The sequence below is a fragment of the Oncorhynchus keta genome, chromosome 22, assembly GCF_023373465.1.
Source record: "Oncorhynchus keta strain PuntledgeMale-10-30-2019 chromosome 22, Oket_V2, whole genome shotgun sequence".
Taxonomy (NCBI): Eukaryota; Metazoa; Chordata; class Actinopteri; order Salmoniformes; family Salmonidae; genus Oncorhynchus; species Oncorhynchus keta.
The window spans coordinates 33,703,065-33,722,543 of NC_068442.1; the positions used below are offsets into that span (position 1 = coordinate 33,703,065).

General features: G+C 40.6%; 2 protein-coding genes across 4 annotated transcripts; one reads left to right on the forward strand and one right to left on the reverse strand.

Annotated features, from left to right (window-relative positions):
* Positions 1 to 2,642: 2,642 nt before the first annotated feature.
* LOC118401372 (galanin peptides-like) lies at positions 2,643 to 5,492 on the forward strand. 2 transcript variants are annotated; one of them, XM_035798831.2, is made up of 7 exons: positions 2,643 to 2,791; positions 2,896 to 2,976; positions 3,361 to 3,415; positions 3,822 to 3,893; positions 4,710 to 4,796; positions 4,950 to 5,021; positions 5,344 to 5,492. In XM_035798831.2, exons 2-7 carry the CDS (start codon positions 2,896 to 2,898, stop codon positions 5,403 to 5,405), a joined length of 429 nt encoding a protein of 142 aa, XP_035654724.1. In that variant the 5' UTR covers positions 2,643 to 2,791; the 3' UTR covers positions 5,406 to 5,492. The 2 variants fall into 2 exon arrangements, with proteins under 2 accessions (XP_035654724.1, XP_035654725.1); XM_035798832.2 differs by lacking the exon at positions 3,822 to 3,893 and having other exon boundaries at positions 2,656 to 2,791.
* On the reverse strand, positions 5,087 to 7,802 carry LOC118401371 (C-factor-like). Of its 2 annotated transcripts, none has more exons than XM_035798829.2 (6): positions 7,547 to 7,802; positions 7,376 to 7,427; positions 6,755 to 6,942; positions 6,420 to 6,473; positions 6,131 to 6,241; positions 5,087 to 6,002 (listed from the first exon to the last, which is right to left on the reverse strand). In XM_035798829.2, exons 1-6 carry the CDS (start codon positions 7,691 to 7,693, stop codon positions 5,889 to 5,891), a joined length of 666 nt encoding a protein of 221 aa, XP_035654722.1. In that variant the 5' UTR covers positions 7,694 to 7,802; the 3' UTR covers positions 5,087 to 5,888. The 2 variants fall into 2 exon arrangements, with proteins under 2 accessions (XP_035654722.1, XP_035654721.1); XM_035798828.2 differs by having other exon boundaries at positions 6,420 to 6,575; positions 7,547 to 7,800.
* Positions 7,803 to 19,479: the final 11,677 nt, after the last annotated feature.

Here is a 19,479-nt window from a genome sequence, read left to right on the forward strand (position 1 = left end):
TCCATCTCGTCATTGGTTTATTGAAGCAGGTACCCACGAGCCATCTCCTCATTAGTTATACCCACGTGGGTGACTGAAAGACGAAGGTCAGTGGCGGTAATGCACCTAATTTATGAAAGTTGACAATTGCAATATAAAGTCAAGAGAAGAAAAGGCCTGGAAGAAAGAGAGATGACTATAAACGATTCAGTTAACCGTTTTATGTGTGGATTAATTGACTGAGTAGAGGACCTTGTACATTTCAGGTAAAATAACAACTCAATTTTTATATCCCAGGACAAATTAGCTAGCAACAGCAAGCTAGCCAAATGGGACAAATTAGCTAGCAAGTGCAAGCTAACTAGCTAAATTGCCATAAATGCTTTTCGACCTGTCCCCAAATTAATATAATTGTTTCAGAGTTTGTTTTGATATTTTAACCTGCTTGTTGTGATCACTTTTGGTGTGAGGGGACAAAATAAATGTATGCACGATGGCGCACGCGCGCAGCTGGTTTGGGTTCCGTGATAGACAACAAAAGAACAAGAACGACGTTTGAGCGTCACGCTCACGTGACGTCATCATATAATGATTGACAACCCTTGCACATTGGATGAACAGCTAGTGCGCTGTGCGACTCTTCTCACAGCCTCTGTCTCCGAGAAGCGAGACAAGCGCGCTGTCTGTCTACATCGGAAAACATCATTTTAGTCACTGCTTTAATCTATAATAAGCAGTCTTTCACGTTCAGAATTTGTTTAATTAATTCAGCGCTTGCCAACATTGGAAAAATGTCTGATCATTGCATACGCAGAGGACTTGGGGTCTCAAAGAAAATAATAAGGGTTTGTGGAAATATCTGCAGATAATGTGTTTTCGGCCTACTTGACTTTATAAATCAATTACTTTTCTTAACTTCATCTATGATATTTAATCTTGCAGGAGGTGAGGAGAAAACTTTCAGGCTTCGATTGTCAACTTGCATTGGTTGAAACAATGTTGCCAACGGGATTGTTTGCCAAAAGAATGCATTGTGAACGACGAAGAAAGGCCTCTTCTGAGCAACAGAGCCCATTACCTGCATCGGAAGTTGCACCTGTCGCTATAGCACAGCCATGCAGAGTCCAGCTAAACAGTGACGGCAGATGTGGATGTGTTGCTATTACGAAGGATGGAATTATAGCCCTGTTCCTTCCAGACAAGAGTCCCACCTGTGCAAGAGCCCAACCTGGCAACCAAGAGCTAAGCCGACCATGTTGTGATAGGCCTATACAATTAAATACAAGACAAGAACAAGAAATAAAATGCAGGTAGGACTTAACTGGAATAGTTAGTGGTTGTAATGCATCTACTCTTTATTCACAATCAAGGTGTCAAAATAGAGCTGTCCTGTATGGTTGGTATACAATGCTTTTAGACTGTATAAAGGTGTTGAGTCAGGAGTGTTCATAAAAAAATGTATTATCTCTTCAGCAACCTCTCCCTGAAGAAAACTTCAACAAATGGATTGTGTGGTGGTGTGATCAACATTCATGTCATCAATATGAAAGAAGGCAGCCATATATCTTCAGGATTGAGTTCTTCGGATGGAGTTCCTTTCCCATGTCATAATGGATCAGAACATTGCTCAATGTGTGATGTATGTTACAATGGAGGATTTTCCACACAGACCAATGACAAATGGACACAAGAACTTTTAGATCCGCCAGTAGCCCTTGCTGGATCAGACCAGACAGCTAAGGAAGGACAAACCATTTTACAAAGAGTCCAAAGGTTCCTGCCTTTGTTACACGCGGTTGGAATCCCATTTTGCTCTCTCTTGGTTGCTGCTGACCTGTACTTTCATTGGAATGGAAGTTCATGGTGCCCTGGGAGTGGCTTTTCTAGTGTACTCTTTGGTCCAGCCTGTAACTACCATCCTCCTCCAGTATGAATGGAAACTGTCAATGATAGGATGACATTTTCATATAATTCAGGCTCTTGTTATATCTGATCTGTTAATTCAATAAAGAACTTAATTTAAAGCTCTGAGTGAGTAGTTGTTCTCCTTTTTGTAACCTATCACCATATCTAAAAACACTTATTTTTTTAAAAATCTCCTTTTAGTCGCTTTTTAAGGTAACTGTTTGTTGATAAAGGCTACAGAAAAGTTCCAATGCATTGTTACGAAATAGATATCACCTTTCCATTATGGAATTCCTGCTTTTCTGACTATTAAAATTGACCTGTCCACAAACCCATGGAAATGTATCCCCTTGTCTTCCTAATTTATCTTTTATCTCAAGGCTATGTTTGTATGTACTGTTTTTGTATTTTTACATTTGAACCATCTTACCAGTCATAGAGGCTCTAACATTAATATTTTACATTTACTGATCTTATAGCAGTGTTCGTTTTGACATGCATACATGCATAATAAAATGTTTTCTACAAATGACATCACGTGAGATTCTATTAGTGATAAAATGTATCTGACTTTAAGAACTATTGTCCAACTCAATGTCTCATAAGGTTGCAAAAAGAACATGATGATGTTATTGTAATTTCATCATGACATGACCACTACAGGAGGGGGAAGGTAGTTGTGACGTCTGAATTTCAGGAACAGGATTTTTTTTAGTGGGGGGTGTATTATAAAAGGCCATCAAAATCATTCTCTTCTAAACCAGAAGCACGACAGGGACATTGAAGATCTCTTTGCTGCAATATTGCATTGTATTTTTGCTTACTCTATAAGCATACCTATTTTGAAGAAAGCCTTAAACTTTTAAATTATATTTTATCTCTTGTACTGTTGAACAAAACTTTAAAGGTAAGCCGCTTTAAGACTTCTTTGGAAATGTTTGTTTTGCAACTTTTAACTTCTAAAATTGAGAGTTTTTCTACAACTAACACCTTTTTAATATCTTGATTTAGATGAAGAAGTCTTTTGGAGTAGTGTGCATATCACTAATTTTGTTTGCAGCTCTGTCAGAAACAATTGGATTAGTGATTGCGGTAGGTCAACATTTTATTGTATTTGGCAAAATGTTGTTTTAAATGCTCTTATTTTCTCATTGTTTTAACTACAAGTAGGCTATTGCAAGCAACATTACAATTATATGAACGTTGTTGTCTATTATCTAGACATAACACCATAACAAGCACTGAGATAATTGAGTTCTTGCACTATAGTCAGGTCAAGCAATTCGCATTCAGAAAATAAGATAAATTGTTGAGAAAACTGATGATTGTACAGCGTGTATAATGAATCTGATTTGAGTGTGTGTGTGTGTGTGTGTGTGTGTGTGTGTGTGTGTGTGTGTGTGTGTGTGTGTGTGTGTGTGTGTGTGTGTGTGTGTGTGTGTGTGTGTGTGTGTGTGTGTGTTTGCCTCATAACAGGGTAAAGAGAAGCGAGGGTGGACACTAAACAGTGCTGGCTACCTTTTAGGTCCCCGTAAGTGACTGTTATGTATTAAATACATGTACTCTTTCACACAACTGTCAAAATGTCACTATCAAGTACTTTTAACTAAACTATAATTTACACACCTGCCCTGTCTCCATTATCATGCTCTTCTCGTATTTGTTTATACTTTTATTATACTTTTTCACATTTCACCTGGCTGTGTAATGTGGCATGATGTATTCCAACAAACTTGTTCTGTGTCGTTATTGGATGACACAGAACATTTTAATTTGTTATATCCTTTTAAATGACTATATTTTGAAAAGCCTATTTGCACAGGAACACATTTATTCCCAAGGTTCATGGATTATTGTCAACACAGAATGAGGATGTATCCCATAACACAGGTCCTTGTTGTAAATTTAGGTAAAATGCCATCATCCCTGTGTTTCAGGTCGTATTGATCACCTAACACAGATAAAGGATAATCCCAGCGTAAGGGGGAGAGAAGAACTGCTAAGTCAATGTAAGATAGCTCCTGCAGGACATTGAAGTCAGCAGAGGAATTGCTCTGTGACGCCTTGCTCCTCTGTTTATTATTTGCAGACTTAACTCTTAATGCAACAACCAAGTGTTTATCACAGCCATGGCCACTTTATGTTTATTGGTTTGTTTTTCCACTTGTTTATGAATTATTAAACCATGATACAGGATCTTTTAATCTAAGAGGCACTGTCAGAACAAAGTTGATAATTTCATTTTTGCATGTAATTATACTTGATCCGTGATGACTGTGGGAAACGCATCAAGGGCTAAGGGTTAACGTCAAAATTCAAGGATTACACTTCAGATAATTAGTGCTCTTACATGATTATTCAGTGCACTATTACTAGCCCTGTTGACTCAAACCTTTATTAAAGTTGTTGATGGGGTGAGGTATATTGTAATTTCAACCATTGTCTTTCCTGCTCCTTGCCCCTCTTATGATATATATATATATTATATATGCAAAGAAGAAGGGTAAAATAGTAATTTCAGATGGATATATATATAAAATGTATAAAAACATTGCAAGTTCTGTTTCCGTCAATGATTATGTGCCTTTCTTTCACGCATTTCATTGGTGAATATATGTTTTCCAGCAATTCAATGACTCAAGCCCTGCAGGTTGCTTTTCAGACTCTTGACAGATAAAAGGAAAAACACACCATCATAAAGGATGCCTTATGCCGTCATGTGAGCTTTAGGCAGGGTTGCGGTGTTTGTGTGTAATGAAGGGGATTTCATCTAGGGAATGGGTCAAAATCAGCTGCGCAAACTATGTTTTTGTTTTGTTGTTCAGACGGCATTGACGGTCACCGCACTCTCAGTGACAAGCATGGCCTTGCTGGAAAGAGAGGCATGCCCCTGGACGATGACTTCAAAACAGGTGAGAAGCTAAAGCCTTGTCAAATCGTATAGCCTACATTTCATTGGCCTATGAGAGGGTAAATCAATTATATTTAGAGTAGATGACATACTGTACAGTAAGTCTGCTTTACTCCGTGTAGTCTACACCTCATGATGGTCTCTTATTTTGCAGGTGCCTTGAGAATAGCAGATGAGGATGTAATACACACTGTCATTGACTTCTTATCATACCTGAAACTTAAAGGTAAGTTCATGGTGTCTGTTATTAATGTTTAATTACAACAATTAATTACAGCAAAAACACTGACAGCATTCTCTTGATTGTTATTTTTTTAATGAATAAAAATCAGGTTTTTTGACATGTTCCAAAAATAGTAAAATAATCATGTTTTTCATATGGTCTGGTTATATTTGTATTTCAAATGTATTTACAGATTACATTTCTAGTCAAGATTCTTGGCTATATCTTGCTACAACATTTGGAACAGAACAAATACTAGCATAGTCCTAATCAGTTATAACCATCTAACTGTGCTCACTCAAATGTTTTGTCATCTACCTTACAGAAATCGGAGCTCTGGATACCATGCCTTCCTCTCTCACATCAGAAGAGATGGATCAGCCCTAGTTCAACTGATCTCTTCTCTACGCCTCACCTGCCTATAAACAACAGTATCTGTACATTTCCCATTATACTGGTGTCATCATAACAACAATATACTATACAGATTAATCACGTTCTTATTATAATTTGAAAGAAATGGATTGAATAAAACCTTTGAATGGCAAAACATTGTTATTCCTATATATGTATTATACAGTATATATTTTGTATTCAAACAGTGAGATTACCTTTAGAAAGTGTAACCTCAACCCAAACCACTCAGATGAAACAAAGTCTCCAATTTAAAATGTCAAATCTCCAAGTTCTCTCTCGGACCAACTAGATACAAAGGAATCAGAGATTGCTGAGCAACATAATAGCATGATGTTGCAGTTGTTTGTTCTATTCTGTGATCTCTGCTGTGTTTTGTCCCAGTGAACTGTTGGCAGCACCAGCTGAAAAACTGCACATAACCCATTCCACAAGTTACTGTTTCCAAGTTGAGGTTCACCATTGTAGATTGTTTCCAGAGTAGTCCAAGAATCCCCCATGATTATTTTCTGTCAGATCAGTGATAACAGACAGCAAAGATGATATGCTCTCCTCCGGACTCAAATCCGCCTGATCCATAAGAGACAGGAAATGCACCATATCAACTGTCAACTCATTGAAATACACAGCCATGTATTTTTATGTATTCTAAAGGACCCAACCATAAAATGCCTCAACCAAGAGTATGGGACACTCACATGTGGGCCACCCATGTCAGTGCGCACCCAGCCAGGGTGAAGAGCCATGCACAGAATCCCTTCAGATTCCAGGTCAGTGGCCAGACACCTTGTCGTCATGTTCAAGGCAGCCTGCATATATATATAAACAAAATGAGATGGACAGGACATGTAATGAATATGTACACATAAGAACAGTCAGATTAACTATCGCCACACCCAAACATTCTATGCTTAATATTGCAACCAGAGATGGTCTGTAATGTTTATATGGGCTTTGTCGAAACGGCTCATTATGGTTGCTGTTCACCTTTGAGGTTCTGTAGGCATAGCTTTTGAAGGCTGCTCCGGCTCCCCAGTTGACCTTAATGGAGCCGAGTATGGAAGAGATGTTAATGACAGCTGCTCTATGGATCCCCATTCCAGTGCCCCGTGCAGCAGCTGCCTGTAGCAATGGCAGAAATGCCTACAAGAAACAACATGATGTGATCTAGAGATAGTTGCGAGAATACAGGTTTCTTATGAAGTAGGACACTTTTCATAAATGTGTGTGATTTGGGCATGAATAAAAATATCCTCTGTGCTACAAGAAAATTAAGATATTTCTCATACATGCTCTTCTAGAGGTGAAACACATTGATTTACCTTGGTGACAAAAAGAGGGGCAACAGTATTACTCTCGAAAGTCTTCATCATGGCGTCAGGTGTCACTGTCTTCAGATCAGTGGATAGATTGATGGCTGCGTTGTTTATGAGGCAATTCAGCCCATCACTTCCAAGTATAGATGACACCGCTTGCAATGCTGAGTCTATACTTGACTGGCTGACAACATCTGATACGAAAGAGATCATAGACCCATTACCATTCAAAAAGGAACTTCACAGGAAACAAACAGAATTTAGTTTTCGTTTTTCTCCTTGTTTTTTTTACAGTATTGGTTTACTTCAGTTTGGGATTTCAGCATGTTCTGTTGAGTCCTACAAACATATAATTGAGCGTGTAATATACGTTTTAGTTACTCCAATGAGTTTGAAGGGAGAAAATCCCTGAGAGGAACACACGGGGAAATACCAATACAGTGTTTCTTGTGCCTTTTGCTTGTTTAACAAGTACGGCACAATGGGGCATGTATCCAAACCATGCATGGCACATGATGCACATGGGATCATATACCGATTACCCAACAAAATGTGGCAAATCAGCATCACACTGCACCCTAGCTCCTGTGTCCAAGTTTTACAAATGATGTAGGCTATGCAACTCACCAAGCTGTACAATATAAACACCTTTGCAGGACTTGGCAATATTTTGAAGATCCTGAAATGAAGATCAACTTTTATTATATATCCCTAAGTTTAAAGCAAAGGCGAATCCTCAAACGTGTATTTCCATTACGTGGAAATTCACCAAACAAGTTGAACATGATGTTCTCCTACCTGTGCTGCGGCTGGATTGCGAACAGTCGCTATTATTGTTTTGGGTCTCTCGGTGCTTCTTGCCAGGTCTTTCACCATTTGTAGACCGAGGCCTCTGCTCGCTCCAGTGATTAGTACAGATTGACATTTTGTGAATTTTAGAGTCATAGTTAGTAGATGTCTGTTAACTTTGTTTAATGAAGAAGAAGTATGATCGGTCTCAGTGTCCAGACGTAATTTTTGTAGCGATACAATCTGAAGGCGTGGTTTCAATTTCATAGCAACTCGAATGGACCAATGAGGGTAGGTACGCTTGATTTCGTGTCTGAACTGTTTCCGCTCCATTCTCCTTATTTACTACTAGTCCAAAGTGCAACCCCAAAACACCACTCGGCGCATTTGGCGACCCAAATCAAACGTATACATTTTATAAGAATCCCCCTTCGGCGCCCTCTCGTGCCGCCCCCGCCATGTCCCGGATACCGAAATCCGCGACTGATTTTGTATTAGTCTATAAATACATCTCTTTGCCAAAACTCGTCATCTCTCCCATGTCTTATTTGACTAGTATTTTTTAAAGTGTAAGGATAATAATTCAGCCATATTCATCCATAGTTATTCCCTCTATGTTTAATATAACGCACATACATGAATTATTAATTTCGGTTGCCTATGAAGTTTGTGAAGTTTGTTCTATAGAAAGTATTTGACTCTGATTTGTGTCACAGAAAATATTTCACTCTAGCCACAAAATTAAGGAAATTAGAAGGGAGGGGGAGGGATTATGGCAGGGGGCGATTTTCGGAACAACACCGGCAAAATAAAGTGGGGACAGGGATACACCGTACATGTAAGACATGAGCCTATCACATTAATCAAACTACATTTCAAGAAAACTGTAGGCTATTACACCACTTTTTAAAAATTATTATTATTATTATTATTTATCATTACAGCATGTCAGAGGTATGACTGTAGCTCAGTTGGTAGAGCATGGCGCTTGTAACGCCAGGGTAGTGGGTTCGATTCCCGGGACCACCCATACATAGAATGTATGCACACATGACTGTAAGTCGCTTTGGATAAAAGCGTCTGCTAAATGGCATATATTATATTATTATAGTATGAAAATGAGCGAATGGACTCGAAAGTAGGTGGTAGTATACGCCCCAAAATGCAATGTGGTTTGACAAAAACACAGAAATGTTGCCATGAGAAGTCAACATTGATTCAGGAGATCACACAGACAGTGTGCCAGGAGTGATTCCCCATGGTTCAGTTGGAATGGTCATGGTACAGCAGAGCAGCTGCTGAGCAGCTAAAAAGATGTGTCGGCATCGAGTAATTGTCTCTGCCCCCCTCCCAGTTAGGCGGAGTGATGAGCTCTACAGCAGAGTCTCACAACTCAATCACTGGTTGAAAACTGTTTTCTGCCCCTCCCAAAAGATAGAATTTGTAGATAATTGGCCCTCTTTCTGGGACTCACCCACAAACAGGACCAAGCCTGACCTGCTGAGGAGTGACGGACTCCATCCTAGCTGGAGGGTGCTCTCATCTTATCTACCAACATAGACAGGGCTCTAACTCCTCTAGCTCCACAATGAAATAGGGTACAGGCCAGGCAGCAGGCTGTTAGCCAGCCTGCCAGCATAGTGGAGTCTGCCACTAGCACAGTCAGTGTAGTCAGCTCAGCTATCACCATTGAGACCGTGTCTGTGCCTCGACCTAGGTTGGGCAAAACTAAACATGGCGGTGTTCGCCTTAGCAATCTCACAAGGATAAAGACCACCTCCATTCCTGTCATTACTGAAAGAGATCATGATACCTCACATCTCAAAATAGGGCTACTTAATGTTAGATCCCTTATTTCAAAGGCAATTAAAGTCAATGAACTAATCACTGATCATAATCTTGATGTGATTGGCCTGACTGAAACATGGCTTAAGCCTGATGAATTTACTGTTTTAAATGAGGCCTCACCTCCTGGCAACACTAGTGACCATATCCCCCGTGCATCCCGTAAAGGCGGAGGTGTTGCTAACATTTACGATAGCAAATTTCAATTTACAAAAAAAAAAATGAAGTTTTTGTCTTTTGAGCTTCTAGTCATGAAATCTATGCAGCCTACTCAATCACTTTTTATAGCTACTGTTTACAGGCCTCCTGGGCTATATACAGCGTTTCTCACTGAGTTCCCTGAATTCCTATCGGACCTTGTAGTCATAGCAGATAATATTATAATCTTTGGTGACTTTAATATTCACATGGAAAAGTCCACAGACCCACTCCAAAAGGCTTTCAGAGCCATCATCGACTCAGTGGGTTTTGTCCAACATGTCTCTGGACCCACTCACTGTCACAGTCATACGCTGGACCTAGTTTTGTCCCATGGAATAATTGTTGTGGATTTTAATGTTTTTCCTCATAATCCTGGACTATCGGACCACCATTTTATTACGTTTGCAATTGCAACAAATAATCTGCTCAGACCCCAACCAAGGAACATCAAAAGTCGTGCTATAAATTCACAGACAACACAAAGATTCCTTGATGTCCTTCCAGATTCCCTCTGTCTACCCAAGGACGCCAGAGGACAAAAATCAGTTAACCACCTAACTGAGGATCTCAATTTAACCTTGCGCAATACCCTAGATGCAGTTGCACCCCTAAAAACTAAAAACATTTCTCATAAGAAACTAGCTCCCTGGTACACAGAAAATACCCAAGCTTTGAAGCAAGCTTCCAGAAAATTGGAACGGAAATGGCGCCACACCAAACTGGAAGTCTTCCGACTAGCTTGGAAAGACAGTACCGTGCAGTACCGAAGAGCCCTTACTGCTGCTCGATCATCCTATTTTTCGAACTTAATTGAGGAAAATAAGAACAATCCGAAATTCCTTTTTGATACTGTCGCAAAGCTAACTAAAAAGCAGCATTCCCCAAGAGAGGAAGACTTTCACTTTAGCAGTGATAAATTCATGAACTTCTTTGAGGAAAAGATTATGATTATTAGAAAGCAAATTACGGACTCCTCTTTAAATCTGCGTATTCCTCCAAACTTCAGTTGTCCTGAGTCTGCACAACTCTGCCAGGACCTAGGATCAAGAGAGACGCTCAAGTGTTTTAGTACTATATCTCTTGACACAATGATGAAAATAATCATGGCCTCTAAACCTTCAAGCTGCATACTGGACCCTATTCCAACTAAACTACTGAAAGAGCTGCTTCCTGTGCTTGGCCCTCCTATGTTGAACATAATAAACGGCTCTCTATCCACCGGATGTGTACCAAACTCACTAAAAGTGGCAGTAATAATGCCTCTCTTGAAAAAGCCAAACCTTGACCCAGAAAATATAAAAAAAACTATCGGCCTATATCGAATCTTCCATTCCTCTCAAAAGTTTTAGAGAAGGCTGTTGCGCAGCAACTCACTGCCTTCCTGAAGACAAACAATGTATACGAAATGCTTCAGTCTGGTTTTAGACCCCATCATAGCACTGAGACGGCACTTGTGAAGGTGGTAAATTACATTTTAATGGCATCGGACCGAGGCTCTGCATCTGTCCTCGTGCTCCTAGACCTTAGTGCTGCTTTTGATACCATCGATCACCATATTCTTTTGGAGAGATTGGAAACCCAAATTGGTCTACACGGACAAGTTCTGGCCTGGTTTAGATCTTATCTGTCGGAAAGATATCAGTTTGTCTCTGTGAATGGTTTGTCCTCTGACAAATCAACTGTAAATTTCGGTGTTCCTCAAGGTTCCGTTTTAGGACCACTATTGTTTTCACTATATATTTTACCTCTTGGGGATGTTATTCGAAAACATAATGTTAACTTTCACTGCTATGCGGATGACACACAGCTGTACATTTCAATGAAACATGGTGAAGCCCCAAAATTGCCCTCGCTAGAAGCATGTGTTTCAGACATAAGGAAGTGGATGGCTGCAAACTTTCTACTATTAAACTCGGACAAAACAGAGATGCTTGTTCTTGTTCTTGGTCCCAAGAAACAAAGAGATCTTCTGTTGAATCTGACAATTAATCTTAATGGTTGTACAGTCGTCTCAAATAAAACTGTGAAGGACCTCAGCGTTACTCTGGACCCTGATCTCTCTTTTGAAGAACATATCAAGACCATTTCGAGGACAGCTTTTTTCCATCTACGTAACATTGCAAAAATCAGAAACCTTCTGTCCAAAAATGATGCAGAAAAATTAATCCATGCTTTTGTCACCTCTAGGTTAGACTACTGCAATGCTCTACTTTCCGGCTACCCGGATAAAGCACTAAATAAACTTCAGTTAGTGCTAAATACGGCTGCTAGAATCCTGACTAGAACCAAACAATTAGATCATATTACTCCAGTGCTAGCCTCTCTACACTGGCTTCCTGTAAAATTTCAAGGTTTTACTGCTAACCTACAAAGCATTACATGGGCTTCCTCCTACCTATCTCTCTGATTTGGTCCTGCCGTACATACCTACACGTACGCTACGGTCACAAGACGCAGGCCTCCTAATTGTCCCTAGATTTTCTAAGCAAACAGCTGGAGGCAGGGCTTTCTCCTATAGAGCTCAATTGTTATGGAACGGTCTGCCTACCCATGTCAGAGACACAAACTCGGTCTCAACCTTTAAGTCTTTACTGAAGACTCATCTCTTCAGTGGGTCATATGATTGAGTGTAGTCTGGCCCAGGAGTGGGAAGGTGAACGGAAAGGCTCTGGAGCAACGAACCGTCCTTGCTGTCTCTGCCTGGCCGGTTCCCCTCTTTCCACTGGGATTCTCTGCCTCAAACCCTATTACAGGGGCTGAGTCACTGGCTTACTGGGGCTCTCTTATGCCGATCTTTGTGGGCTATACTCAGCCTTGTCTCAGGATGGTAAGTTGATGGTTGAAGATATCCCTCTAGTGGTGTGGGGGCTGTGCTTTGGCAAAGTGGGTGGGGTTATATCCTTCCTGTTTGGCCCTGTCCGGGGGTGTCCTCGGATGGGGCCACAGTGTCTCCTGACCCCTCCTGTCTCAGCCTCCAGTATTTATGCTGCAGTAGTTTGTGTCGGGGGGCTAGGGTCAGTTTGTTATATCTGGAGTACTTCTCCTGTCCTATTCGGTGTCCTGTGTGAATCTAAGTGTGCATTCTCTAATTCTCTCCTTCTCTCTTTCTTTCTCTCTCTCAGAGGACCTGAGCCCTAGGACCATGCCCCAGGACTACCTGACATGATGACTCCTTGCTGTCCCCAGTCCACCTGGCCATGCTGCTGCTCCAGTTTCAACTTCCACCTGACTGTGCTGCTGCTCCAGTTTCAACTGTTCTGCCTTATTATTATTCGACCATGCTGGTCATTTATGAACATTTGAACATCTTGGCCATGTTCTGTTATAATCTCCACCCGGCACAGCCAGAAGAGGACTGGCCCACATAGCCTGGTTCCTCTCTAGGTTTCTTCCTAGGTTTTGGCCTTTCTAGGGAGTTTTTCCTAGACACCGTGCTTCTACACCTGCATTGCTTGCTGTTTGGGGTTTTAGGCTGGGTTTCTGTACAGCACTTTGAGATATCAGCTGATGTACGAAGGGCTATATAAATACATTTGATTTGATCCAGCAGGATGGACCATCACTGTAACAACTTCAGATTCTACCCTCCACCACATGATGCTGAGCCCTCACTCCCTCCATGCCCACATCCAGTTTAGCAAATAACAGCCATCTCAGTTCAATTGGTTGCCAGAGGTTGTGGTCCTTCTGTGGCTCAGTTGGTAGAGCATGGCGCTTGTAACGCCAGGTTAGTGGGTTCGATTCCCGGGACCACCCACACGTAGAATGTATGCACACATGACTGTAAGTCGCTTTGGATAAAAGCGTCAGCTAAATGGCATATATTATTATTATAGGTCATCCGAGGATCCAGTCTACTGCAATATGATGTCAGTAAGTGCTAATTGAAACCAAAAAGAAGCTTTAAAAATATTTTACCTCATTTCCGTTACAATCCTCAATATATGGGCAAGTTTGTTTTTTCAATGGCTGGCGCTCTGAGTGGGTAGAGATGTAATACAATGGTATAGAAGGTGTAAACCCCGTCCACGGGACATAGCGATGCAAAATGAACTTGCCCAACACACTCCAACACACTCCAGTTGTTTTCTGATACTTTACTGGATATCACTTCCAGTTATTTTAGTGGTACAGTATATTGCTCTAATTAAAGTTGCTGTTAAATTACGTATACATATTCTTTTGTTTTATCCAGGGTGAATTCTATGATGCTGTAGCGAGTATTTGCCCGGACAGCGTGGATGACCATGAACCAGAGACTATGGCATAGCTAATGCCTCAGAATCAACAGAGCATCAGACTGTCTGTCAGAGCATTTCAAAATTACTGTTGGATGTTTACATAACTTAGCAGATACACAACTTACAGGAGCAATAAGTGCCAGTCCCAATGCTCTTAACCACTAGGCTACCGAGCAGTGTACATGTAGTTTACATACTGTGCATGTTTGCAATAACACAGATAAATGCTTGTATAATACTGTTTAATGCAGGACCCCAGGATTCACATGATCAATGACAACATTTCAACAGTGAGAAAAACAAAAATGTCAGCATGACAATTCAAATATGCAGTCTTACATAAGAAGGAGAATAATACGATCTTCTCTGGCATTGGACATCTGATTTAGTGGTTATGAATAAGTAGGGCTCTCTGAGTCTAAATATGGCACTGGAGCAGTATTCTAAACATGTGTTCAATGACCTTACAAGAGTCAAATGGTATATAAGTTTGTGATAATAAGTAGTTCCTTTCACAGCAACCATGACTCATGACCATGACTGTGGACTCTCAGTGATATGCATCTTTAGCTGTTTATCTACATTCATGATTCAAAGAAAAATTACAAGCTTGTGATTCTTGTCATTAGTCGAATATGTGTTGTGTAGTATTGCCAGTAATGTCAATTCTTCATGTACCACAGCCTCTCAGTCCTACCAGCCCTCTAAGAGCCTGCCGCCCAACCACAGCCTCCTTTCCCCCAACCAGCTGGTCTCCCCTGCTCCTCCTGGCTATGGATACAGCTACAACCACATGGCTGGATCCTACTCCTCACAGATCAGCAGCATGTCAGTCTCAGCCTCAAGTCTCATGACCTGTATAAGATCAACTGTGGCTCTAACAATCTATTAGATGCACTATTGTAAAGTGGCTGTTCCACTGGATGTCATAAGGTGAATGCACCAATTTGTAAGTCGCTCTGGATAAGAGCGTCTGCTAAATGACTTAAATGTAATGTAAATGTAAAATGTAGTCCAGTATGTTTTCTATAACTGCTGATAAATAACACAAATCAACCATCAAACTTGAAAAGCTTCATAACAATTGACCATGGAGTTGAAATGTGATATGGATAACGGATGTCCTGCCAGTACCACCAGACCCCCTGACCCCTGTACCCTCACTCTCCGGCTCTGGTCCCTGATGGTCAGTCCTCCGCTTCCAGTGTCGTACGGTAGGATCATACCACAACCATGACCATAGTCTGACTCTAATGCCACGTTATGTTGTCATTCTATAAAGTTATATTAATTTATGTTATGACACTGCACATATTGTCAAGTTATCATAATCATCTGATCATTGTAGTTACTGTGCATCTTCACTTTTCACTCTAATCTAGTCTCAGTGGATCTCTATGGGACTCCAAATCCAAGAAGTCACTCCTGGTCACTGCAACTGCACTAAATCCTATAAGTATCTGTCATTTCTATTTTGGATAAGTAAGATATACAGTCATTTCTTTCATACTCTTGTTATCTGTTATGTAGAGTTTTGCGTTTTAAGTAATCTCACATCAAGTGAGAAGGTTTGTTCCATGTCCAGGCAATGAATCAGCAATCATTGGGTATTTTGTCATAATTCCTTTCACTCCTTGTGTCATTTTCCAGTGTATGCCATCATGACTGCTTCATTGTGGCCTCATTGCTCCTGGGATGGGGGCTGGGATTAAAAATAAAAAAATAGGACAAAACACACATCACAACAAGCGAGACACCACAACACTATATCAAGCACAACATGGTAGCAGCACAAAACATGGTACAAATATTATTGGGTACAGACAGCAACACAAAGAGCAAGAAGGTAGAGACAGCAATACATCCCGTGAAGCAGCCATAACTGTCAGTAAGAGTGTCCACGACTGAGTCTTTGAATGAAGAGATGGAGATAAAACGGTCTGCTTTGAGTGTTTTTTGCAGCTTGTTCTAGTCGCTAGCTGCAGCGAACTGAAAGAGGAGCGACCCAGGGATGTGTGTGCTTTGGGGACCTTTAACAGAATGTGACTGGCAAAACGGGTGGTGTATGTGGAGGATGAGGGCTGCAGTAGGTATCTCAGATAGGAGGGGAGTGAGGCCTAAGAGGGTTTTAAAATAAGCATCAACCAATGGGTCTTGCGACAGGTAAACAGAGATGACTAGTTTACAGAGTAGGATAGAGTGCATTGATGTGTCCTATAAGGAGCATTGGTGGCAAATCTCATTGCCAAATGATAAAGAACTTCTAGCCACCCGAGAGCACCCTTACCTGCCAATCTATAAATGATGTCTCCGTAATCTAGCATGGGTAGGATGGTCATCTGAATCAGGGTTAGTTTGGCTGGTGGGGTGAAAGAGGAGCGATTACAATAGAGGAAACCAAGTCTAGATTTAACCTTAGCCTGCAGCTTGGATATGTGCTGAGAGAAGGACAGGATACCGTCTAGCCATACTCGCAAGTACTTGTATGAAGTGACTACCTCAAGCTCTAAACCCTCAGAAGTAGCAATCACACCGTTGGGGAGAGGGTGGATCCTTTGATTGGGTGGACATGTCAGTTCATGCAGCAAGAGCTCTGATAGTTTGGAGGACGTCCTCCAGAACTTGTCATAATTACTGTGTAAGTCTATGGAAGGGGGTGAGAAAATTGAGCCTCTTAGGTTTTGTATTGAATGAGTGCTGTTGAGGCTACTGTAGACCTTCATTGCAAAACAGTGTGTTTTAATCAGTTATTTGGTGACTTGTTAATATATAGTATAGTTTTATCAAAAAAGGATAACATTTTAAACATTTCACTATTTTTATTTTTATGAAATTCACTGAGGAGGATGGTCCTCCTCTGAGGAGCCTCCACTGGTGTACTTGAGCTTGTGTCCTCAAAAGTGACAACACTTCAGAAATGCATATCTATTTTTACCAGAAAGGTGAGATTTGAACCTTTTTCGGAGTATGCAGCATTGCTAGTTATTGTTTATGGCCCTCTCAAGATAAATAATTACTTTTGGGGATTACGTAGATTTTTGATTAGGGGTGTGTTACAGGCCGCCCAATCAGAAGGCATTCTAAGAAGGTCTCGAAATTGTGTTGTCAAACTGTAATAATTAGCTGGTGAAGGAAATACTTTTGTTAGGGGATTTCAATACTGATGTCTGCAAAAAGGATAGTCCAACCCACAATGTATTTATGCACTTCTGTAGATCATTTGCTCTGACACAAATTATAAAAGATCCCACCAGGGTATGTGAAACAGTGCAAAGTACGATTGATTTAATATTGGTGTCTGATAAATCCAAAATATCGCAGAGTGGGGTAATAGTACATGGAATCAGTCATTATGTTATTACATTTTGCACAAGGAGGGTTTTTAAACATATATTTAAGTATCACAAAACTGTTAGAATCAGAGGACTCAAAAAATACTGTGTTGACATGTTTGGGGAGCAAGTGGGTAAAATTGACTCATCACATGTGCTGGAAAGCGTAGGGGTAGACAGTGCTTGGGAAGCCTTTCATTGTAGATTACTTGATGTGGTGAATTAGACGGGTCAGATTAAAGCCGAAAAACTGAGATGAAATGTATTTGGCTATGATGTATGTGAACTTCTGACTTCAACTGTAAACGTCACAGAAATAAAGCACAGGGCAGGATGGATGTAGCTAAGAGGTGTTATTTTGCTGATAAAATCATTGAGATCAAAAATGATCCTAAAAAGCCTTGGAAATAATTTAAGGAACTAGGCTGTAGTAGTACAACCAAAAACAAACTAAACGGTATTGGACTACACGTTAGAGAGGAGATGGCATATGAAAAAGCAGAGACTGCCAATGAATTCAACTCTTTTTTTTCTGTTGCCAGCAAGCTGGTTAACACACTGCCCAGTAGTTCTGGTTTGTATGGAAACGACCATTTCAAGAAGTATTATGCCGAGTTAGGGGTTCATCTAAACACTTTTTATTTTGCAAAGGTAGCAACAGCTAAAATAGCCAGTATGCTAGCAGAGCTTAAATGTTTCAAAGCCTCAGGCCTGGATAATATTCCTGTAAGATTTCTTATAGATTCAAATTGCCCCTTGTTTTACTCATATCGTTAATATCTCTCTTGAACAAGGCATCTTTCCCAGGGACATGAAACACACTAAAGTTACACCTCTGTATAAGAAGGTGATGAAGTCTGACCCTGAGAATTATTGGCCTGTATTTATCCTCAGTATAACATCAAAGATTCTGGAGAGAGTTGTACATGAGCAAATTTATAGATATGTCAACAAAGTCTAATGTATGATTTTCAGTCTGGTTTCAAAAAAACATACTCCACTGATTCATGCCTACTTTACTTGACTGACTCCATCAGGAAAGAGATTGATAAAGGAAATCTCTGTGGAATAGTACTGCTTGACCTATAGAAGGACTTTGATACAGTTAACCACTGTCTCCTAATCTCCATTCTGGAGGCACTGGGGTTAAGCAGTATCCCTCTAGGCTGGATCAAGTCCTATTTATAAGGTAGGGAGCAAGTAGTAGAGGTTAACTTCTTATGGCGGGGGGCAGTATTGAGTAGCTGGATGAATAATGTGCCCAGAGGTTCCCAGAGTAAACTGCCTGCTACTCCGTACCAGTTACTAATATATGCATATTTTTAGTATATTTAGATAGAAAACACTCTGAAGTTTCTAAAACTGTTTGAATGATGTCTGTGAGTATAACATAACGCATATGGCAGGCAAAAACCTGAGAAAAAATCCAACCAGGAAGTGGGAAATCTGAGGTTGGTCAACTCATTCCCTATTGAAGATACAGTGGGATATTGGTCATGTTGCACTTCCTAAGGCTTCCACTAGATGTCAACAGTCTTTAGAAACTTGTTTGAGGCTTCTACTGTAAAGGAGGGGCTCATAAGGGCTCTTTGAGTCAGTGGTCTGGCAGAGTGCCACAAGCTCGTGACGCCCTATCACGTGAGAGGTAGCTCGCGTTCCATTGCTTTTCTACAGACAAAGGAATTCTCCGGTTGGAACATTATTGGAGCTCTGTCAGAGTAACCATCGGATTCTTGGTCACATCTCTGACCAATGCCCTTCTCTCCCAATTGCTCAGTTTGGCCTGGCGGCCAGCTCTAGGAAGAGTCTTTGTGGTACCAAACTTCTTCCATTTAAGAATGATGCAGGCCACTGTGTTCCTAAGGTCCCTCAATGCTGCAGAAATGTTTTAATACCCTTCCCCAGATCTGTGCCTCTGAAACAATCCTGTCTCAGAGCTCTACTGACAATTCCATGGCTTGGTTTTTGCTCTGACATGCATTGTCAACTGTAGACCTTATATAGACAGGTGTGTGCCTTCCAAATCATGTCCAATCAATTGAACTTACCACAGGTGGACTCCAATCAAGTTGTAGAAACATCTCAAGGATGATCAATGGAAACAGGATGCAGCTGAGCTCAATTTCGAGTCTCATAGTCTGGATATGTACGTAAATAAGGTATGTCTGTTTTTCATTTACTAAAATTAGCAAAACAAATCTGAAAGCTGTCTTCGCTTTCTCATTATGGGGTATTGTGTGTAGATTGATGGGTTTAAACATTTTTTTTTTTAGAATAAGGCTGTAATATAACAAAATGTGGAAGAGGTCAAAGGGTATGAATA

Bases quoted from the DNA above. Each gene is read 5' to 3' on its own strand.
- LOC118401371 (XM_035798828.2), bottom strand. From the start codon at position 7,693: ATGACTCTAAAATTCACAAAATGTCAATCTGTACTAATCACTGGAGCG. The intron at 6,943-7,375 runs GTGAGTTGCATA...CTTTCGTATCAG, and splicing joins TGTTTATATTGTACAGCTTG to ATGTTGTCAGCCAGTCAAGT. The intron at 6,003-6,130 runs GTGAGTGTCCCA...CTTATGGATCAG, and splicing joins CTGACATGGGTGGCCCACAT to GCGGATTTGAGTCCGGAGGA.
- LOC118401372 (XM_035798831.2), top strand. From the start codon at position 2,896: ATGAAGAAGTCTTTTGGAGTAGTGTGCATATCACTAATTTTGTTTGCA. The intron at 2,977-3,360 runs GTAGGTCAACAT...GCCTCATAACAG, and splicing joins CAATTGGATTAGTGATTGCG to GGTAAAGAGAAGCGAGGGTG. The intron at 3,894-4,709 runs GTAAGATAGCTC...TTTGTTGTTCAG, and splicing joins AGAAGAACTGCTAAGTCAAT to ACGGCATTGACGGTCACCGC.